At 37.2% G+C, this 24187-nt stretch overlaps 1 protein-coding gene across 3 annotated transcripts in view; it reads left to right on the top strand.

Moving 5' to 3' along the window:
* The window catches only part of ABCA6 (ATP binding cassette subfamily A member 6), a 62496-nt gene extending 39095 nt beyond the window's left edge, over positions 1-23401 (top strand). For 2 of the 3 annotated variants that reach the window (XM_005584798.5, XM_074020262.1), the window contains 17 exons: positions 1868-1975; positions 3091-3264; positions 3531-3644; positions 8280-8399; positions 9961-10038; positions 11240-11331; positions 12024-12144; positions 12752-12869; positions 13761-13852; positions 14242-14396; positions 14911-14986; positions 15063-15157; positions 16122-16241; positions 16438-16578; positions 18271-18350; positions 20164-20219; positions 20356-23401. In XM_005584798.5, coding sequence (XP_005584855.3) covers positions 1868-1975; positions 3091-3264; positions 3531-3644; positions 8280-8399; positions 9961-10038; positions 11240-11331; positions 12024-12144; positions 12752-12869; positions 13761-13852; positions 14242-14396; positions 14911-14986; positions 15063-15157; positions 16122-16241; positions 16438-16578; positions 18271-18350; positions 20164-20219; positions 20356-20457 — 1842 coding nt within the window. In that variant the 3' untranslated portion in view covers positions 20458-23401. Of the gene's footprint in view, positions 1-1867; positions 1976-3090; positions 3265-3530; positions 3645-3822; positions 5992-8279; positions 8400-9960; positions 10039-11239; positions 11332-12023; positions 12145-12751; positions 12870-13760; positions 13853-14241; positions 14397-14910; positions 14987-15062; positions 15158-16121; positions 16242-16437; positions 16579-18270; positions 18351-20163; positions 20220-20355 lie in introns of those variants that run through there. The other variant, XM_074020261.1, reaches the window with a different exon arrangement.
* Positions 23402-24187: the final 786 nt, after the last annotated feature.

Here is a 24187-nt window from a genome sequence, read left to right as displayed (position 1 = left end):
ACTGAATCAGTGAATCAGTGGTGCTGGGAGAATATGCAAGCGCAGATTTTCTGCAAGCCATGGGGACAATGGGGATGAAATATACAGTACTTGAGATGTTCGTGACAGACATATACCTCCGTGAGTTGAATATGAACAACTGATCACGTAAACGGGTCTGCTGCACAGGGTGACTTGAGGGAAGGGGTGTCTGAAGGGAATTCTCTAGAACGTGGAACCAGAGGAGTAGCAGAAAGAGACAGTGATTACCCTTCCTCTTTGGAAGGATAGCAGCATAAGCCTGTCTCATTGCAGAATTATTTTGAGACAGGCTCATGCTGCTATCCTTCCAAAGAATACATCCACCCAGCTACTGAGATTTCCATCTCTGGGTTTGCTCAGAAAGACGTGCTGCTCAGGCCTGAATTATGTGTTCATCAGAAGTCCTAACTTCTGAATTATTAGCTTCCTAATGCCATTGTGTTTGCACAGGATGGAAATGGATTGAAGTCCATAGCCACTCTATTAGGAACCTGTTCCCCACTCCCACTTCCCCATGGCACACACCTTTCCTCCCTCATTCCTATGATGAAAAATGGATTTGCAGACATAGCCCTCAAAACCTTAAATAAAGTTAAAGAATTACAGAATTATTCTGAGACAGGCTTATGCGGCTATCCTTTAATTATATCCATGAGGTGGTCCTAAATGCTGCTTGAGTGTCCACTTGGCCTAGCCTCAAGTGGATGATGATTTGGGGGCAGTGATTTAAAGTTCCTTTCCCTGAAGTTAAGACAAGCAGCAACAAGTTTTCTTCTTAGTTCTGTGCTTCAGAACACATCCACCCAGCTACTGAGGTTTCCATCTCTGGGTTTGCTCAGAAAGACATGATGCTCAGGCCTGAATTATGTGTTCATCAAAGGTCCTAACTTCTGAATTATTATGTTTGTGTTGTGGTAATAATGCATGATATAAAATTGACCATTTCAGCTGTTTGCAAGTGTACAGTTGAGTAGTATTAAGTCTACTCACACTGTTGTGAAATGCGTCTCCAGAACTTTTCCGTCTTGCGGAATTGAAACTCAATGCCAATTAAACATTTCCCCCTCCCCCTATCCCCTAGAAACCACCATCCTACTTGGTTTCTATGAATATTACTAGTTTACATACCTTATATAAATGGAATATTTGTCTTTTGGTAACTGGTTGATTTCACTTAGCATGTTTTCCAAGTTCGTCTACGTTGTAGCATGTGACAGGATTTCCTTCCTTTTTTTTTTTTTTTTTTTTTGAGAAGGAGTTTTGCTCTTGTTGCCCAGGCTGGAGTGCAATGGGGTGATCTCTGCTCACTGCAACCTCTGCCCCCCGGATTCAAGCGATTCTCCTGCCTCAGCCTCCCAAGTAGCTGGGATTACAGGCATGCACCACGCCTGGCCGAATTTGTATTTTTAGTAGAGATAGGTTTCACCATGTTGGTCAGGCTGGTTCGGACTCCTGACCTCAGGTGATCCTTGTCAAGGTTGAATAGTATTCCATTGTTTGTATATACATACACATTTTGTTCGTCCATTAATTTGGACTTTTGGGTTACTTCCCCCTGTGAGTATTGTTGGTGTGAATATGAATGTGTGGGTGTCTCTTCGAGAGCTTGCTTTCAATTCTTTTGGAAATATCCCCAGAAATAGGTCCTAAATGACTTTTTGACTTCTCTTTGTTCTTTGAGTTGAAGATCAGAGTCATTTTCCTTCCCACCTCTGTGCATCGATGGTGATGAGCTACACGTTTACTTTGATTTTTCAACATTTCAAAAAAGTGCATTTTTGTGGCTATAATTATTTGTTTCATTTAACAAATATTCACTAGTTTAAGCTACGCTTTATATTTTCAGAGCCACATAGGACTCTGGACTGGGCTGCCGGATGGTTCCTTTTTCTTGTTTTTGGTTCTATGTAGCATTTCTCCTTACATCACCATGGGCAGCATCAGTGATTACAAGGTAAGAAAAAGCGGGGAGAAGAAGAAATTTCAGGAATTTCAATATCTGTATTTTGAATGCTATGTGTTCAGAATGTTTTCTGAGAAAAACGTTTGAATGTATGTTTAATTTAGATATTGTAGCTAAACCTTATTCTTAGCAAGTCAGATAATTTACTTATAAAAACTCAAAATGCTTTTTTATTCCAATGTCACCTGAAAAGTACAATGATTTTTCAGAGACTCCAATTAGTCTAAACCTTCAAAGGGAAATATTATAAATCTTTTGGCCACATTATTTCCCAACCACAAGAAGGAAATCATTGATGTTGAAATTGAAGGCCAAATTTAAGACTTGAATTCCTTTTCCACTCTGGAAATTGCAATTTTATGTTATATTTGTATTCAATTATGCCCATTATTCAGACAAAACAGTTACATATATCAGTGTTCACCATCCTGACCTAGAAACTCTCCAAGATATTTAGGCAAAGGTAAATGTATTATGTCCTCCAGGTCACAAAATAATACATCTTTTTTTGAGATGGAGTCTCACTCTATTGCCCAGGCTGGAGTACAGTGGCACAATCTCGGTTCACTGCAACCTCAGCCTCCTGGGTTCAAGCAGCTCTCCTGCCTCAGCCTCCTGAGTAGACAGGATTACAGGCTTGCACCACCACGCCCAACTAATTTTTGTATTTTTTGTAGAAATGGGCTTTCACCATGTTAGCCAGAATGGCCTCAATCTCCTGACCTTGTGATCCACCCACCTCAGCCTCCCAAAGTGCTGGTATTACAGGCTTGAGCCACCATGCTGGCCAATACTTCTTTTTATAGAGTTTAATGCCTTGAACATTATGAGGTTACTTTTCTATTCATTATGCAGGAGATAAAGTAGTGTTGCGAGTCAAACCTATCACACTGTACTTTCTTTTTTTTTTTAAATAGACAACTTGTAAACCATGGAACTGGCTCTATAAGCCTCAGGTTACTAAGCAGTATATGCATAATTTTTTTTTAATATTAGAAGATTAGATTTTATTTATCTTAAAATTTCTTCCAATGTGTTTGTGTTTATTTTAGATTTGCATTTTAATTGAATCTATATACATTTCTTTCTTTTTCTTTTTTAATCAGAAAAATGCTAAGTCCCAGCTATGGATTTCGGGCCTCTACACTTCTGCTTACTGGTGTGGGCAGGCACTAGTGGACGTCAGCTTCTTCATTTTAATTCTCCTTGCAATGTATTTAATTTTCTACATAGAAAACATGCAGTACCTTCTTATTACAAGTCAAATTGTGTTTGCTTTGGTAAGTAACACAGTACATAAACCAAATTTCATAAAGTAATTAAGAATAAATTTTAACATTGTTATTTTATGTATTTAAGATGTTTTAATTCATATTTTCTAATAAACCAAAACATAAAACATGGAAAGTTTTATGTATGATATAAATGTGTTTTAGATATTTGTATGATAAAATGTATGATAAAATGTGTTTTAGAATTTGTAATCTAATTTTTTCCTCAGTAATATTTTATTTTTTGACTGTGTTATTATTTGTATTATCCTCAGGTTATAGTTACTCCCGGTTATGCAGCTTCTCTTGTCTTCTTGATATACATGATATCATTTATTTTTCGCAAAAGGAGAAAAAACAGTGCCCTTTGGTCATTTTACTTCTTTTTTGTAAGTACATATACATACATACAAATAGAAAAATAGAGTTATTTTTTAAGCTTCCGATGTAATCTTAAATACAGATGTCTGCCTTAAGCAGTAGGGAAAATTAATAATACTTTAAAATTGTACCATAGAAAAGAGAGGGAAGTGCAACACTGTTACTGAATCAATAATATTTCTAAAGAAATCAGGTGCTACCCATTGAACAGAAGTTATGGAGAATCTTACAGAAGACCTGACGTCTAAAACATCCTGTTGAGTTTATGTCTCCTTCAGAATACAGAGCTTCCTGCCAACACTAGAAAATTGGCTTCCTGACAGTTGACAGTACAACCCATCTCTACGGTCTTCAAGAAGGCCTCTTTTAACCTTAGCTGCTGATAGTTTCAGATACCAAAGATGTTTTATACTTATGCCAGGTTACTTATTAGTATAAAAGTAAAGAGCTTGTCCAAGATCACGGAAAACGTTGCTGGAAATGTTTGCTGAAACTCTAAAGACACCAGAGTGCCTTGGGTCCTACACTTCAGGCCTCCACTAACTGATATCCTCAACTGGTGATTGAATGTCTGTCTGGAAAACAGCTCTCAACTCTTGGAATGGGAATCTTGAACCCATTAGAAGAACCCAACCAAAGATCATCTGTAAGAAATGATATATTTAATATTAGATCGGTGCAAAAGCAATTGTGTTTTTTTTGCTATTTAAAGTAATGTCAAAACTGCAATTGCTTTTGCACCAACCTATATCACCCGCTGACTTCTACAAGAAATGAGTCTGGGACTCTTTTGGCCAGCAGGTAGCTATTGTTCCTTCTCAGTGGACAGCACTTGGGTTTGACTTCTCTGGGTTGTATTTCTTTGTATTCAGCAAGTAGTGTCTATAACTATATCTTTCACCACCATCAGCACAATCCAGTGGAAGTACAGAAGCTACAGAAAGAACATTAGGGTTACCCTACTCAGGCTTTCAGGCAGCCATGAGGATTTGGTGCACCAAAGGTCTTTCCATTTATCCTTTCCATGGAGACTATTTTTTGTTCAGCCAACAGACTTACTGCCAAGTCCAGGGTTATCCCAGGTGCTAGATCAGATGTCTGTAGAAGAGAGTCTTACTGACACTCAGTTGGTTTCTTTTCAGCTAGCACTCTTGCATCTGTCTGGCAAAGATGAACAAAGAATTCACATTCATTCTTTGTGTTTGCCAGTAGTTTTAGCTCTGAATGAAGTCTACCTTGGAGGTGATAGCCAAGAAATGTCAGGGTTATTGTCCAACATGGTTGCACTTGGGTCTGCTCCTGCCAGCCTGAGTGATGCTGCCGGTGCCCTAGTGAGTGCCCCTCATAGACACTCTTTCAGCAGCTTGTGCTTCAGTCCTAGGTAAACAGCGTACTAGAATCATGGTTCCTTCTGTGGCTTTTGCCACTCTTTGTGTTGACCCTTATTACACAGAAATCATTACAAACTGGAACAAATGCACATCTAGATGGACACATTTTTTTGCTTTGTGCCTCATGAAATAGTTGCCCCTGGTTACCGTATACTCACAACTTATCCGAGTTTGTATAGAGCTGGAAATTTTTCAGACAAGGGAGCATTCAACATCAGTGGTAGAAACATACCTCAGCCCTTGCCTTTTAGCTTTTAGTGGAGAAGCTGATCTGATTTGATTTCCTCACGGCTGCAGGCTCTGTAGTGATGCTTTGGGTTGGAAAACATCATAGACAAGATTTTCTCAGCCAAGTTCCAGGAGTTCAAACCTGCGCATCAATTCCATAGACTGTGACAGACCTTCTAGAACTTAATATGCCAGAATCTTCCAAAACAATAAGTTTCATCTCTAGACTTAGAAAGCAGAAACCATTTTCCCATTGTGGAGTAAGGAGTGAGAGGCCAGTGAGAGCAATTTTCCTTCACAACACAGCAGAAGGCAGAATCTGCGTTATCATATTATGAATTTGCCTTGTATATATGGCAGCAAGTGAATAGATGAACAAAAGAAGAAATTTAACTTTGTTGTTTCTAAAGTAAGATGATAATGCAGAACTGCTTCTTAGGCTTGTGGACTAAGGTGGTGATTAAGGTGTTCTCACTGTGATTTGAAAAAAATTGTCACAAATAAAAGATCACAGCAGAAAATGACACTGAAAAACACTGTATTTTTAAAATCAAAACACATATACGTATGATTGCATGCCTTTTATCCTTTGCTGCCATTTATGCTTAAGTTGTTATGGATTCGGATAAGGCAAGACAATATTCCAGAGGCAAGGTATGTTTTGTAAAATAAAGACTGTCCAAAATGTAAAAACAAAATTACACCACAGTGTAATAGTAAAATATGTATTTGTGTATTTGTAATTTCCGATTATTTTTCCTTTGCCCTTCTTATGCTTATCTATTTCAGTGTATTTATTTATTTATTTCCTTTTTCTGTCACTGGAAGGAATCTACATATTTCTAGAATGGTGGAATGTCAGACTTGAAAGAAATCTGAAATTGTCTAGTATGATTTACCTAATTTTATAGTGTTGCAGGAAGTTAAGGAAACAGAGAGACTGATCGGGATGCAGGAGAGCTTTTGTTTTAGGTGCGTATCGGCTCAGCGGACATGCGTCCTGAAAGTCTGAGCCCCGAACAAAGAAAGTGAGCAACTTTTAAGCATTTTGGGGTGGGAAATACGTGAAGTAGGAAGCAGGTTTGCAGAAGCGAGAACAAACGCTGTTAGTCATTTATGCCATGACTTACTTCTTAGGAAAAATATGAGTTGCAACTCAACTTTCACTTATTTATCTCGTGACCTTGCAGCTGCACAGCAAGAACAACAGGGACTTACAGAACTTACAAATTTGTGGGAAAGAGATATGGTTAGTGTTTCTTGGGACAGATAGTATTCTCTCTTAACTTTAGCTTCTGGGAGGGAGGCCACTTAAATTCTTTTCAGCCTTGGTTAATACAGCAATTCATTCTATGAGTCATTGTTATTTTTCTTACTATTACTATAATTTTTACTATTACTACTTATACTATTATTCTGTTATTTTCTTAATTTCCTACTTCAATAGAGGAAAGAATTAAGTAACTTGCTCAGAAAAACATGAAGAATAGTGACAGGTTCAGGAATAAACTTGAGTCTCAGACCTTATGTCATTCCTTATGCTAAAAAATATGAGACAGTAGCATGGTTGGAAATACTGATTCAAAACTTGTGCTGATTAACACATCTTGATTTCAGTAGGCTAAAAAGTTTCAAAATTATACCTCTTCACAAAGACCTCAAGCAGTTTGCACTAAAATTTGCATTTGCATACAGATAACTTATAATTTATTTCTAAATATGTATTGAAAATATATGTTGTGAGAATTTGTCTTTCATCGTACAGCTAGTATCAACTTAAACCAAGCTAGTCCTAGGACTAAGGTAATTTGTTTACTCCTCACAGGATCGTATGTCAGAAGGTATAGTATGTTGATATTCAGTGCAGTTGTCCTTTGGTGATCTGGGATCCATTTGGAAGGACAGTGCAGGTGATGTCTCTCCATCGTTGAGTGAAGCCACAGTCAGCAGTTAATTTGTTTCTAGAGTCCAGTGGACTTCTGTACCTCCAGGGTTGTGGTGCTTCATGGGCACCCCAGACCCCTGTCTGATAAGGAAGTACCTTTTCAGCCTATTATGCTCTGTGGTGGAGGTATAGTAGCACATCTTAGCACATTGAGTCCTGGAGTAACCTCTCACACTGTCAAAGTTTAGACTCCTCTCTTGTTCCAGTGGATGAGAAGAGAGAAAAGATTGTAGAAATGTGGAGGTCTGGTAGAATAAGAGAAATCAGCTAAGTGAACTAAAGGACTTAGAGTAAACCCGAGATTTCTCATTTGTAAGGGGAGAGATAATAAAAGTATCTACATTATGGAGTTGTGAGGATTAAATAATTCCTGCTAAATTATTAAAACCTGGCATTTATGTAATATTTAGTGAATTTAGCAATTATGATTCTGTTTTTATTATAATCGGTACATTAATAAGATCTGGCAAAGGGTAATGCTCAATACATACTTGGCTGATCAATTGATTCCTAAAACAAAAAAAATAAACAATTATCCTTATTCCTTCCCATTTGCCAATAAAAATTTATAAAATAAAATAAATCCATCACAATAAAAATACACACTCTCAGAAAAGTCCTTTGTTTGGTATGGGGAAGAAATGGAGCAGGAAGGACAATGAGAAAGCTCCACAGTAGTCTGGTTGAGAGACAGTATGGATTGTTCATTTTTTTATGATAGCCATGTAACTTTCAACATATACAGGTTTTTATTCATTAGCAATATTGTTACCTTAGCTATTAAAAAAACTATTATTAAATTTAATAATACACTGGCAAGAAGTCTATTTGGTCATTTTAGCCGTCACCTTAGTCGCCAGTCTTTATTAAGAATTTTCTACTGGGGATCATATGTATTCTTGTTAACAAAGGCTTCTTCCCTACTCTCTCTAAAAGTAGAAACTATCATTGCCAAATGAGTATATCTGCGTATAGGAACGTTATGATATACATCATGAGAACACCTGTATCTTAAATGTTTTACAAAATATCAATGGGTTGAATATGTCTGATACAATATATTTGAACTTCCCTTGTAGGCCTCCATCATCATGTTTGTTACCGCTTTAATCAGTAATTTTGACCTAAGTATATTGATTACCACCATGGTATTGGTTCCTTCATATACCTTGCTTGGATTTAAAACTTTTTTGGAAATGGTAAGAAATGTTACCAACTGTGTCATTAATTTTGAATATGTAGCTTATTAAAGTGCTTTTCCCAGATCAACAGAGACAGACAGTAGTGGAACTGGGAAGTAACAGCAAATGGGCATAAGAGATTTTGGGGAGATGATGAAAATGTTCAAAAGGGGAATTGTGGTGATGCTTGCACAACTCTGTAAGCTTACTAAACATCCTTGAGTTCTACTCTCAGAATGAGTGAATTTTATCACATGCAAAATTAAATCTCAATAAAACATTTAAACTTTTGCCCTATTCACTTTGCCAAATATAGGCATTGTCAAATGCCATTCAAATATGGGTAATGCCAGATTGGGGGAAAAATGTGCTTGGTTTGACAGGTATTTGTTAGCCACTGAGGATAAACTCATATGCGATTCCATTCAATCATTCAAAAATATGTATCAAATACTATTCTCTGTTAGTCACTGTGCTAGTAATTGGGGACACCTGATGAGCAAGATAGCACAGTCCTGACTTTCCCAAAGCTTAGTGGAGGCAAAGACAGACCGAACTTACTCAAGTCAATACAAGGAACCTAAAGGTTACAAAGCACAAGGGCAAAGGGCCAAGGGAGGACACACAAAGCACAGCTGGTGTGTTCTAGCAAGTCAGACAATTCTTCTGGGGACATTATATTTAAATACATGGCTAAAGGATGAATAAGAATTAGTTAATGGGACAGGAGGTAAGCATGTTCTGCAGAAGAAAGCAAAGGCACCAAATCAGGAAAAGCCAGGAGGCATTAAAGAAACTGAATGTGGTTCAAGTGGAGAAAAGTATACGATGAGGCCAGGACAAGATAGTTCAGTGGAGAACACACTTTTTGGAGCTCTGTACCACCCTGGATGAAATGGCTTTAAGGAAAGTAAAGAGGGCTTCCGTAATCGGGGATGTCCTTGGCAAACTGGAAAAGCCTTCCATTTGCAAAAATACATCTCCATTGGCTGAGCAATGCCTGAAGTTCTTGATTAGAAACGAATCCCTTTGCTTAAAGCATTTTCCTCCTAAGTAGACCTGCAAGGTGAAATACATTCATCTAGGTCTGTCATGTATTATTTAGGAGGAATGAGTAACTTTCTGAATGAATTGATTGATGAAGAAAGAATAACATGCTGGAACTAATTATCATTATGGGCAAATAGTCACCATTGGGATAAGAAGGGGCTCTGAAAAGGCTTGTCTGGGCGCTTAAGAAAAATATTGTCAACCTCCAGAAATTTTACCAGTGCCAACACCTCTCTCTGCTATACTTTCAGTAGACTTTCTGCAAATGTTAAAACCAAATTAAAAAAATAATTGGAAGACAGCAACAGACATAGGCTACTTGCTTATTGAGAGACAGCAAGAGTCGAGTAGGAGGTTCTCCTTCTCTGTGGGGAATTACTTTGTCACTAGTGCACACAGAGAAATTGAGCTTGATAAGGAAAATAGTCAATATGTGAATTTTATATTATTTAAATGCAAATCATAAAGCAGATGAATTATCATTTGTGTGTGTGTGTGTGTGTGTGTGTGTTTTGTTTTGTCTTTTCAGAGAGACCAGCAGCACTACAGAGAATCTCCAGAGGCAAATTTCAAATTGAGTGCCACTGATTTTCTAGTCTGCTTCATAGTAAGACCTTTCCACCTCAGCACACATTCTTTTGGATGACTGTCATTCATTATAACAATTTGATCTTGTCCAAAATATTCCACTTTAAAAATGTTTTTATATGATCTTGATAAAGCAATTACCTTCAGACATGTTTCTAACCCTTAGAGTTACTTTTTACATGCTTGGATTGGCTATATATGTCCAAAATTTAATATTAAATTAATTTTTTGTTTACTTATCCTGTTTACTGTCCCTCCTCTAAATTTGAGAGAGCTTATAAAAGATAGAGATGCAATATAACTTACTTTCTTTGAATAATAGATAAAAAGGCAAAAATTGAATAATACAAGTGAAAGGGAAAATGATTATTTTGGTGTATTTAGGCTGCAGGAAACTACTATCTTTGAATTCCATGTGTCAGTACTTTTCTAGGCACAGGAGAAAATAAAGGCAGAAGTCCCTGCCCTCATGGAGCTTATATTCTGGTGGAAGGAGACGGATAATAAACTAAATGGATTATATGTGTGGTATCAGATGGGTGGTCAGGAAAGGCTTCGAGAAGAGCACTTCAGTAGGAGGTAGTAAGAGTGACCCTGGCTCAATCCAGGGTCAGCCAGGCCAGTGTGGTTTTGACTGAATGGCCAAGGAAAAGAGTGATAAGAAAGATGGCCACAGAATTCATGGGATAAAGTGAGAGGCCAGGAGAAAGGGTTGCACAGGGTAATCTAGATTACTCTAAAGGCTTTGACTCTACTCTGAGTGATGGAGGAGGAGTCATTGGAGGGTTTTAAGCACAGTGGTAAATTCAGACTTATGTATTAAAAAAGTAGCTCTGGATACTGTGTTCAGAACAGATGTTTAGAGCAAGAGGGGCAGAGATAGCCCAGGTAGGAAGGGGTTGCAACCATCCAGGTGAGACATTATAATGACCTAGGCCTGAGTAGGAGTACCATGAGTAGGGGTGAGAAATAATTGGGTTATAGATAATTTTGAAGATAGAGCAGATAGAATTTACTTACAAACTGAATGTGGGTGGCAAGAAGAAAGGAGACAGGTTTCACTAACCTGGATTGTGAATGTATAGCTACATTTCTCCGCCAACTTATGAGAATGATTCATAACTATTTACCCAAAGACAAAATACCACCAACTTAATTCAAATGTTTAAATAATATTTGTGAACCTATGCCTAAATATAACTGTATTTCTTTGCTCGTAGCCTTACTTTCAGACTTTGCTATTCATTTTTGTTCTAAGATGTATGGAACTAAAATATGGAAAGAAAAGAATGCGAAAAGATCCTGTTTTCAGGTTGGGATGAAATTTAACTTTATACTTAATATCATATTTTAACATTCTTAGATGGTGTCTGTGCTATCATCTTGTTAATACAGATTTACATCTACAAGGGAAGCACATGTTGATTGTCATGAGGGAAGGTGGATTGCTGCCTTACTGCCAAGAGATAGAACTCCCAGGCAGAGTTCTGGCTGTAAGCAGCTGTAAGAAACCTTCACTCCATCCAAAATTTAGTAAGCACCCAAACATGCCATTCTCTCCTCCGAGATAATTGTGCATCCTTGAAGAGAAAAGATGGGAAGGAATTGATTTAGCAACATAGTTGAGTGTTTTAAAAATGGAGGGCATAGAAAGGGTGAGCAGTAAATGATGTTGAAAAAAAATCTGGTGTGATGAAGATGGGCTCAGACTGAGTAGAGAAAATGAAAGTGACATGGATTTTAAATAGAAAGGAGCAATACCTGCTGATAGATTTGAAAGGGTCAAAGATTCTTACTGGAAGAATGGCAACATCACCAAGAAAGGGATTCTGGCTAGTGGGACAGGAGTTCTTGGCAAAAGCAGAAGCGATGTTGACAGTCATCATCACATCATCACCTGCATGTTAGAGAAAAGGACAGTAGTAAAATCACAGGAATGCTGATTTTTGGCACATCTTTTAACAGTTAGAATACCACATGTAAAACATTTCATTTTCTCTGTAGAATTTCCCCCCAAAGTAGAGATGCTAAACCAAATCCAGAAGAACCCATAGATGAAGATGAAGATGTTCAAGCAGAAAGAATAAGAACAGCAACTGCTCTGACCACTTCAATCTTAGACGAGGTAAAAAAGCAAGGGGCAAAATGGATGTTAGTGGAGATATTCAAGAACTGTCAAGAACAGGATTTGATACGCTGGGTTTCATTTTGAAAGTTTGGAGTTTGGTGCATTTCTGTATTATGCGTCCAGGACACTCCAAAGAAGTGCCTGCATAATCAAGGCACTTCACTTATTTGGAGTGTCCTAGAAGCTAAAAAGAACACAAAACCTAATGGTTTTATTTTTCTTTTGAGAAAAGTGGGCTTTCATAATTAGGGCTGTAATTGCAAGATCAAACAAGACCTCATGAGTTAAAGAATTTAAGTTAGATTTGTCGAAGAATGCTAAATAGAGATTAAGATTTTAAGGGTTACTCTATCTGACTATTTGACATGGTTCCATGAGGTTAGCCATCCCTCTTCTGGCAAGACAATGAGCTGCTTCCATGAAATTCAGTCTATTTAGAAGCAAGAAATATTTTCTACATTAATGAAAGGGTATTACATTTAGCAGCATGAATTACTCTCAACTCAAAATATGGTTTGGTTTATGACATAAGGCATGAATGGTTCCAGCAGAGAACTAAAGTCTCTGAAATTTAAGAGGAAAATCATGCTGTCATCTCTTCTAGAAACCTGTTATAATTGCCAGCTGTCTACACAAAGAATATGCAGGCCAGAAGAAAAGTTGCTTTTCAAAGAGGAAGAAGAAAATAGCAGCAAGAAATATCTCTTTCTGTGTTCAAGAAGGTCTGTAATAATCCCTTTTACAATTCACCATTATTTTTAGAACTACCTATTGAACATCTATGTCATAGGCACAGTTTTACTTGCTGAAGCATTCATTCATTTATTCAATATATATATATTTTTAGTGTGCCAGGGAGCGTTTTAAACTCTGGAAATACAATTATGAAGGAACTAGACAAAGAGAATCCAGGTAGAGGAAACAGTGAGGGCAGGGACTCAGGCACACTTGGAAAGGTCTTCAGCCAAGAGGCCACTGGATGCATCCATAAATGGAAGGGATAAAGCTATAGAGCTGAGCAGTGCCCGATTAGGTACAGCTTTTGAAAACAGCAATGAGTTTGTGTTTTGTACAAGTTAGCGGAATACCATTGGAGAATTTTTAGTGGACTTGTGTCACATTTAATTTATATTTTGAAAAGATTACAGATTGGCTATTGTTTGTTTGTCAGTTTGGTTGTGGGGGGACAAGTTCAGAGGCTTTTATATCAGTTGGGATGAAAGATGATGGTAACTTGGACACAGGTGGTTGAATTTGGGATGAAGAAAATATCCCTAACTTCTCAAGTTTGACAATCATTCATACACGCACTCAGTGCATCAGCCATCTATTATGGAAAACAATTGGGCACATTTCCAACTGAAACAAGTAATCTGGGGGCGGGGGGAAAGGACAGATGTATTGACATCAAATTCACAAGGTTTGCCGTAACATTTGGCATAATTACAGAAAATAAAGAACATGCTTTGGTGACATGGATTACATATATGTTATCAATCTCAAAATGGTACTAACTGAAGGGTGCAGAGATCTTAGAAGATTTCACTGGAGCAAAAGGTTTATGTTGTTCAGTATTTCACTTCCAGTATTGATAGTCTGATTCTTTCTTTCAGGTGAAATTTTGGGATTGCTGGGACCCAATGGTGCTGGAAAAAGTTCATCCATTAGAATGATATCTGGGATCACAAAGCCAACTGCTGGAGAGGTAGTGAGGAAATGGTTTCCATTTCCCAAACAGAAATTCCATGATACATACAGAGTCCATCTTTGTAAGACTATACCCCTCTTGAAATTTTTACTGGGCACCAAGTGTTTATAACAGGACTTGGAATATTACCAGAAACCAATTACCTTCTCCTCATCGGTTTCTCAGGAACTACCTGAGCTTATTAGGTCTCTTTTCTCCTTTGCATGTAAAACTATACTTTTATATTAGTACTTTAAAACATTTTCTGTAATAAATATATGAAGTAATTTCTATAGTATTTATTTGATGGTTAAACAATGTAGGCGTTTATATATGTCAGTTTCTGGAGTAATTGCACTATTGGAAAAAAGGCTGCATGCCTTTCTAAACCTCTTTTATTTTTTTAGGTGGAACTGAAAGGCTGCAGTTCAGTTTTGGGCCACCTGGGGTACTGCCCTCAGGAGAACGTGCTGTGGCCCATGCTGACGGCGAGGGAGCACCTGGAGGTGTATGCTGCTGTCAAGGGGCTCAGGAAAGTGGATGCGAGACTCGCCATCACAAGGTACAGACGGGACCTGCGATTCCTTTGTGTCAGAATGCAGGAAGACTGTTGCAATGATGATGAATTCACTAATAAAGAACGGAGAGTGAATATGAATCTCCACCCTTCCAGAGTGTCAGTGGCATAGCAGGGATGAGGGACAAGACCTGACTTCCTGCATCCCTGAATGCAGGAATGAGAGATCTTTAAAAAATGATTGTATAAAATAATTGACAAGGAATAAGTGAATGAATCACCATAAGTCATCATCCATTTCAGTTTTCTAATTTAAAAAACCTGGACATGAAATAATCATCCATTTTCAGTTTCTCATTCAGAATTCTAGTTTTTTCCTAAAACTGTTTATGAAGAAAAAAAAAATCTTTCATGTTCCAAAATCAATCTCTTTTTTAAAATTGTTAGGATTTTGAAAATAATATTGCTAAACTTCCCTCCAATGCCGTTACTGTTCTGTGTGCTTGGATTTTCCAAAAACCTTCTCTTGACCAGATGTCCTCATTCTGTTTTCTATCAGATTAGTGAGTGCTTTCAAACTGCATGAGCAGCTGAATGTTCCTGTGCAGAAATTAACAACAGGAACTATGAGAAAGGTATGTGTGGTGTGTGATGCTCTATGGAGAGCTGGTGTGATGTGGCAGCAAACAGGGGTGTTTTTCTGCATTGCAGTTGTGCTTTGTGCTGAGCCTCCTGGGAAACTCACCTGTCTTGCTCCTGGATGAACCATCTACGGGCATAGACCCCACAGGGCAGCAGCAAATGTGGTGAGCATCATTATACCCCAGAGCTGCGAGATGCACATTAGGGAATGTTGCATATTTTAACTGATCTTGGAAAATCAGTCCTCAAACCCACTGGTTCCTGATTCAGTGGACATAATTTATATTATCAGGAAAACAAATATTTAACCAATAGGTGATCTAATCTGCATGATGTTCACGGGGTATTCAGGTTTAAAAAACCTCACATTTTCTTGGGGTTTTAGGTTTTTAATGTGGACTGTTAAAATAGAAAAATATTTTGCCTTTTAATTATTGAGATGTCTATAACTGTTTCCTCTTTTTTTCCTTCTACTTTGTTTCCTTGGAGACTATTAACTTCCTGATAGAATTTTCCGATTTTTTTTTTCCTTTTTAATGTGACCTGTCAAATTTGTTCCTCCAGTTTTTCTTGGGTTTATTCTTTTCCTTACTTTCCCATCTAGGATTTACCCTTTGGAATAACAAAATCTTCAATCTAGTTTCATATTTGTCACTGTCCAATACTTTTCCAACTTTAACAAAAACTTTGTTATGGTAATTTTATACAAACATAGAGAATCGCTTATGAATCCATTATTCCCAAGGAGAAGTTTCAGCAGATATCAATAGAACCGATCTCCTTTCATCTGTATCTTCACCTACTTCCTTTCTCCACCTTCCAATTATTTTGAAGGAAATACAAAGCAGCATATTCTTTAATTTATAAATATTTCAGTTACTATCTTCAGAAGATAAGGAGTTTTGTTAACTCTTAAAAAAAGAGTTTTTAACTCAACTACAATATGATTAGCACATCTAAAAATATTTAATAATTTTTCTTTATGTTATCAAAAACCTAGTCAGTGCTTACATTGCACTATTTTTTTTTGAATTTAGGATCTGAATGTGATTCATATATTGTATTTTATGTTGTTTTTGTTCTGCACTTAGTTATTTTAAATACTGTTAATTTTTTTGCTCACTTCAGGCAGGCAATCCAGGCAGTCGTTAAAAACACAGAGAGGGGTGTCCTCCTGACCACCCATAATCTGGCTGAGGCAGAGGCCTTGTGTGACCGTGTGGCCATCATGGTGTCTGGAAGGCTTAGGTGGGTGTCTTTCCAGAGCCTGCATTTGATGCCCAAAATGAGATTTCCCATGGAAAGGGCAAAATCCCTGTGTGGCTGGAGCCCTTCCGTTTGGCTTCCTTGGTGACACCTTTTCTTCTACATTTGAAATTTAAGAATAACATTAAAAAATTAAGGGCAATTTTTTTTTCCAACATATTCTCTTTCTTGCCCATAGATGCATTGGCTCCATCCAACACCTGAAAAACAAACTTGGCAAGGATTACATTCTAGAGCTGAAAGTGAAGGAACCTTCTCAAGTGACTGTGGTCCACACTGAGATTCTGAAGCTTTTCCCACAGGCAGCAGGGCAGGAAAGGTGAGAGGGGCTTTTGATTATGAAGAAATACAGAGGCTTTATCCACTCAGTGGTTTCCTTTTAGCTGTGTGAGAAATTCATAGTGATTTTACTTCACAATAAAAGTTAGGGACCGCAGAAACTGATTTGTTCAGTATTCCAGATTATAAGAGATTGAGACCTACTCAGGAAGCTGTGTCCCCCCGGGGCAGCCCAGGCACACCCTCCTTGGCCATCCCAGGCTGATCCCCAGCTCCAGAGGGGGACTTGGAAAGACTTGGGGAAAGGAACTTCTCATGACTGAAACCCACACAGGACCACAATGGTGTCCTTCCTGGACCTCCTTATAAATGCTTAACATATATAAATATTTAAAATGTAAAAGATGTAAATATTTAGGGTGAATTTTCCCCATAGGAAACAAATGGCAATTGAGATCATCAAAGAGTCTCTCTTTAATGGAATTTTCATACCTTAAAATGGAGACTGGAAAGGGGTATGTGTATGTGTGTGTGCATTCCCACATATCTGTGTGTGTGTGTTTGTGTACGTCTGTATGTTGTTTGGGGGAGGGCAAGAAGGTGGAGCAGAAACTGAATTTGAAATTGCTGTGGAGAGATAAGCACATCAAAAAATAGGACATAAAAGCTACTATTTTATTTTAGCCCAGTGTAAATGTAATTAAATTTTCTAAGATAGATATCAGAACATGTAATTTCGTCCCATTCCCAGATGTTTGGTGTCACAAATCAGAGAAGTGGTTTTGATATAGGTGGGAAGATCAAAAATGATAAGACAGAAAGAGCAGGGGCTGGTCTGAAAAGGGCCAATCCTGGACGTCTGGTCAACCTTAGTGCCACCTGGGAGCACCAAACCCCTGTTTGGGAATAGGGCATGAGGGTTTACAGCCAGAAGTAGCACACAGAAGCAAGATGCCCCACATCAATTACGGCTCTTCCTTAGAGGTCAGGGAAGTATTTAGTTAAAGTCTTTTATGTCCTTCCTGTACTGCTAACTCCAACTATCCCAACCTCATGTTGTTCTTTACAAGTTAGACTTCTGGGAGGAGGGGGAATCAAGGAGATTCTGAGGTTTTTTGATTGGCAGCCCCAGCTCTATCGATTTCCTTACTTCTGGATGGCCCTAGGGCCTAGAAAGCCTTCAAAGTAAATATGTCTTCCCTACAGATCTTTTGCCAATATCAACCTCCATCTCCAAGATTTGCCACTATTTATGGTTTTACAAAATAGTCCTGAATTTACTTTTGTTTAAATGTTTATATTTTCCATTGTAAATGTAATGCAAATTGCTGGAAATGTAAGAAATAAAGAAAAAAATTCATTCATTAAAAAAAACAAAACAATGAATTAGCTTTCTGATGACAAAGATGAACACTTATTTTGGGTTAATTGCCAACCTAATTTGAAATAATCAGAGGGAATAGTTCAGAATACCAGATTTTCAACAAGCAAAGGTTTTGCATAAGCTGAGCACATATATAATTATGCTGAATTATTACCAGGAGAGCTGTCTGCAACAGCCAGATACCAAAAATCATTTCAAAACAATGCTGTGATTTCATATTTAAGCCATACATTAATTTGCATTACTTTTATTTTAAGAAGAAAATTGTTGGTAATATCCATATTTATTCTGATGCTCATTTTCTCCCCTTGAAACTCAGAATTGAATACGACATCTTCCTATTTTCAGGTATTCCTCCTTGTTAACCTATAAGCTGCCAGTGGCAGACGTTTACCCTCTATCGCAGGCCTTTCACAAATTAGAGGCAGGTAAGAGTGACCATATTCAAATAAATCTTTTGAAGAATTAACTCACACTAAAATAATAATTTAATGGAAGCTAATTGGGTAACAATTTTTTAAAACAGGCCCGTAGGGCATGATTTTTGAGAATCCTAATGGTAGGTAATGGTGTGATTTAACCCCAATTTAGGTTAATCTGACTCTATGAAAAGAGGTTAATCTCCAGTGCAGGGACTGCAGCTGCAGGAAACACACATGCTTGACTGTTCTTACTGTGAAGCCATGGCATCCCACCCTAAAAGCCCCTGTGTGTGGCCTGCTTTGCCTACATATATATAATCCATTCACACCAAGTGTCCCAAATTATTACTTTACTCCCTTTCTTTCCTTACATATCCACCTCCTTCCCACTTTTCTCCCTCAGTAGATGCCCTTGCTTTGTATTTCACTAATAAAATAGAAGCAACAGAGAATGTTTCCATCCATCCATCAACCTCCTTGTGTCTGTGCACGTGTATTTGGCCTTCCTATTTGAATGATAACTTCGACCGTCCCCTGGATGGTGTGTAACTCCTCTTGCTAATTGAAATTGTCCACACTCTCTCTCCTGTCATCATTTTCTCTGCTTTCGACCCCATCATTCCCAACAGCAGACCATCGTGGTGTAGTTTCTCAGCACAGCATAATGGTGAAGAACTCAAACTCTAGAGCCCATCTTTCTGGGTTCTCAGCCCAGGCTGCTGCTTACTAGCTGGGTGACGTTGGGTGAGGTACTCAATCCCTGCATATCTAGATGGTTCATCTCTACAATGATGGATACTGTTAGTGCCCACTTGGCCAGGTTGTTAGGATTAAATGAGTAAATATTTTAAGCACCTAGAACAATGCCTGGCTCATTATGTTTGACATAATGTATGTCATAATGTATATCTCTGCTTTGTTCCTTCCACACTAGACAGATGACTTTCTAGTTCTTCCTAAATGCTGCCAGACATGTAAGCTCCTGCCTCAGGACTTTGTACTTGCTTATCCTTCCTCCTGGAATTCTCCTTCCTAAACATCCAGGCTTCTTCCTCCCATTTTCAGGCGTTGGTTCAATTGTTACCTGATTACTGTGGCCTTCTCTGACTATCTGGCAAAAAAGAGTGCCTAGTGCTCCCTATTTATTTTAATCAGCTTTATTTTTCTTTAAAGCTACTATCATTAACTTTATCATATATTTAAGTGTTTGTGTATTTAATGTCACTAATTCCTCCCACTAAAATGCAAACGACATCAAGGCAGGAGTATTTGTCTATTTTCTTGACTGTTCTATTTCTGGCATCTACGAGTGCCTCACACCTAGCAGATTCTTAGTGTATAAATGGTGAAGTATGCACACATGGATATGTGAATCTGGTGACAACTGTCACACAGACTTTTTGGTGGGGAAGTCCAGCAGAGAGGTGATACAACAGATGAACTGGATGAAGGGAGTTTCGAGTTCTCTTAAAGAGGATGGGATAGGATCTTCCTCATGTGTAACAATATTTTGACCAATGATTAGTTCTTCAAAGAACATATGTATCTTCCAAATACGTATGCATGCAATACCAAAACAAATATTACTGAAACATAATATGAGAAAATGATAACATCAATATTAATATAGTATGTATTTACATTAAATCTGTGTGACTTTCATTATTTCATCCTTATATCAAGTGTTTGCTTATTCAACTTTATCTATTTATATTAATGATTTACATTTTTATTATTTGTGATTTTGAAAAAATTCTTGGTAATAAATCGTAAGCATCTACTATTAATACTAGTCTTTTTTTTTTTTTTTTTCCATCAGTGAAGCATAACTTTAACCTGGAAGAATACAGCCTCTCTCAGTGCACATTGGAGAAGGTAAGTCAACTGGTTTGACTTTGTATCATCCTGGTAAATTTCACATGAAAGCAACATGCATTTTCCTATTCGTTTGGAAGACCAACAACTTGATAATCTCTCTTCCTTCTTTCCTTCTTCTTTGTCTCCTAATTAGGTATTCTTAGAGCTTTCTAAAGAGCAGGAAGTGGGAAATTTTGATGAAGAAGTTGATACAACAATGAGATGGAAACTCCTCCCTCATTCAGATGAACCTTAAAACCTCAAACCTAGTAATTTTTTGTTGGTGTCCTATAAACTTATGTTTTATGTAATAATTAGTAGTACATTTGATTTTAAAGATCATTTAAAATTAACATCAGGTATATTTTGTATATTTAGTTAATAAATACATAAATTTAAAAATTATTCTTCCTCTCAAACATAGAGGTGATAGCAAACCTGTGATAAAGGCAATACAAAATATTAGTAAAGCCACCCAAAGAGTCAGGCACTGGGTATTGTGGAAATCAAACTATATAAACATAGAATTTTTTAAAAAATGACTTTTTTACCTTTTACTAAAAACATTCTCTTGCTGAAATATGTGAAGGGTATATTCAGTAGCCAAGAGTTGCATGACTACTTCACACCAGTTTTCTTTTATAAGCAAGTACAACTCAAGAGTCTTCTGAAAATGTTCCAGAAATTGCTTTAAAACTCACAAGTATGGGGCCAGGCGCTGTGGCTCACGCCTGTAATCCCAGCACTTTGGGAGGCCAAGGCAGGTGGATCACGAGGTCAGGAGTTCAAGACCAGCCTGGCCAATATGGTGAAACCCCGTCTCTAATAAAAATACAAAAATGATCCAGGCGTTGGCATTTGCCTGTAGTCCTAGCTATTCGGGAGGCTGAGGGAGGAGAATTGCTTGAACCCAGGAGGTTGCAGAGAGCCAAGATCGTGCCAGTGTACTCCAGCCTGGGTGACGGAGCGAGACTCTGTCTCAAAACAAAAAAAACACCTCCCAAGTATTGGGAGGTCCTTAGACATACAAGTAGGCAAGTACTCACATTGAAAAGTAGTTCCATGATACCTTTTGAAAATAAAGGGAGTCACAGTAGTATTTGAACAACATTAACTTATTGTTTTCAGGGGGTGCTAATTTTCCTTGTCATCTTTGAATAGTTTTATGGGATTTGATATTATTTTAAAATCATTTCTCACTTATATAAGTGTGTGTGCATGTATGTATATCTATATATTTTCCACATATCTTTTATATTATTTAATTTTAAAATATCTGTCAGTTTAACATATTACTTTATTCTTTCCCTTAAAAATAGCTATTTAATTCTGAATATCACCCCCCAAAAATTCAAAGACCAAGCAGTATTCCTTCTGTGATTTTTTTTGGTGTTCACATATTGTACATAATGATAAGGGGTTCAATTCAACAAGAAGAGTTAATTATCCCAAATATATATGCAGTCAACATTGGAGCACCCAGATTCTTAAAACAATGATTTCTAGACCTATGAAAAGACTTAGTGAGACAAACAATAGTAGTAGGGAACTTCAACATCCCATTGACAGTGTTAAACTGACCATTGAGGTAGAAAACTAACAAGAAATTTTGGACTTCAATTTGACACTTGACTAATTGGACCTAATAGACATCTAGAGAATACTCCGCTGATCACCACAGAATACACATTCTTCTCATCTGTACACAGAACATACTCCAAGATTGACCACATGCTCAGACATAAAGCAAGTCTCAATACAGTTTTAAAAGTTGAAATCATACCAACCATACTCGCAGACACAGTGGAATAAAAATAGAAAGCAATACCAAGATCTCCCCAAATCATGGAATTACATGGAAATTTAAAAACTTTCTCCTGATTGACTTTTGGGTAAATGACGAAATTAAGGCAGAAATAAAAAAATCTTTTGAAATAAATGAAAGCAGAGATACAACATACCAAAATCTCTGGAATGCAGCAAAAACAGTGATGAGGGAAGTTTATAGCACTAAATACCTACCTTAAAAAGTTAGAAAGATGTCAAATTAACACTCTAACATAACACCTTGTGGAACTAGAAGAACAAGAACAAAACCCTAAAACTAGCAGAAGAAAAGAAATAACTAAAATCAGTGCAGAACTAACAAAATTGAGGCCCAAAAATCCACACGAAGAATAAATGAAACCAAAAATTGGTTTTTTGAATGGATAAACAAGATCGACAGACAACTAGCTAGACTAAAAAAGAAAAAAAAAAAAAAAAAAAGAGAGAAGATCCAAATAAGCACAATCAGAAATGACAAAGGCAACATTACCACTGATCCCACAGAAATACAAAAGCTCCTCTGAGACTATTATGAATACCTCTATGCACACAAACTAGAACATCTAGAGGAAATGGATAAATTCCTGGAAACATGCAATCTCCCAAGATCCAACCAGGAAGAAATTGAAACCCTAGCAGACCAGTACCAAGTTCCAGAATTGAACCAGTAATGAAAAACCTACCAACCAAGAAAAGACCCAGACCAAATGGATTCACAACTGAATTCTATCAGACTTACAAAAAAGAGCTCAGCAATTTTACTGAAACTTTTCTAAAAATTCACAGATGAGGGACTACTCCCTAACTCACTTTATGAAGCCAGCATCACCCTAATACCAGAACCTGGCAAAGACACAACAACAAAGAAAACTACAGAACAATATCCCCGATGAATATAGATGCAAATATCCTCAGCAAAATGTAAGCAAACTGAATTTAACAGCACATCAATAATTTAGTTTACCATGATTAACTTGCCTTAATTCCTGGGATACAAGCTTGGTTCAACATACACAAATCAATAAATGTGATTTACCACATAAAGAGAATTAAAAATAAAACCATATGAGTATATAATTAGGTGTGGGAAGAGCCTGTGATTAAATCCAACATCCCTTCATGACAAAAACCCTCAACAAAATAGGCATTGAAGGAGCTTACCTCAAAATAATAGGAGCTATCAATGACAAACCCACAGCCAGCATTATACTGAATGGGCAAAAGATGGAACCATTCCCTTTGACAACTGGAACGAGACAAGGATGCTCACTTTCACCACTCCTGTTCAACATAGTACTGAAGTTCTTGCTAGAGTAATGAGGCAAGAAAAGGAAATAAAAACTATGCAAATAGATGGCCACACAAAAAATAAATACCAAGGAATATATCTAGCTTATCTAATCAAGGAGGTGAAAGATCTCTGTAAGGAGAATTACAAAACACTGCTGAAAGAAATCATAGATGACACAGAAAAATATAACATGCTTATGGATTGAAATAATAAATATAGTTAAAATGGCCATACTCCCCAAAGCAATCTACAGATTTGACACTATTTCTACCAAACTATTAACGTCATTTTTCATGGAATTAGAAAAAATATTTTAAAATTTATATTAAAAAGTCTGAATGACCAAAACAACCATAAGCAAAAAGAACAAAGCCAGAGGCATCACATTACTTAACTTCAAACTATACTATAAGGCTACAGTAACCAAAACAGCATGATACTTGTACAAAAAAGAAATATAGACCAATGGAACAGAATAGGGAATGCAGAAATAAAGCCACACACCAATAGCCATCTGTTCTTTGACAAACAGACAAAAATAAGCAATTGGGAAAGGACTCCTTATTTAATAAATGGTGCTGGGATAGTTGGCTAGCAATATGCAGAATAATGAAAATGGACCCCCACCTTTCACCATATACAAAATTTAACTCAAGATGAATCAAAGATTTAAATGTAAGACTTCAAACTGTAAGAATCCTATGAGAAAACCTAGGAAACACCATTCTGGACATCTGCCTTAGGAAAGAATTTATGACTAAGTCCTCAAAAGCAATTGCAACAAAACAAAAAATGGACAAGTGAGACCTGAGTAAACCAAAGAACTTCTGCACAGCAAAAGAAACTATTGACAGAGTAAATAGACAAC

The sequence above is a fragment of the Macaca fascicularis genome, chromosome 16 (assembly GCF_037993035.2).
Source record: "Macaca fascicularis isolate 582-1 chromosome 16, T2T-MFA8v1.1".
NCBI lineage: Eukaryota > Metazoa > Chordata > Mammalia > Primates > Cercopithecidae > Macaca > Macaca fascicularis.
The sequence above is the reverse complement of the archived record's forward strand: the minus strand, read 5'-3'. Positions and strand labels throughout refer to the sequence as shown.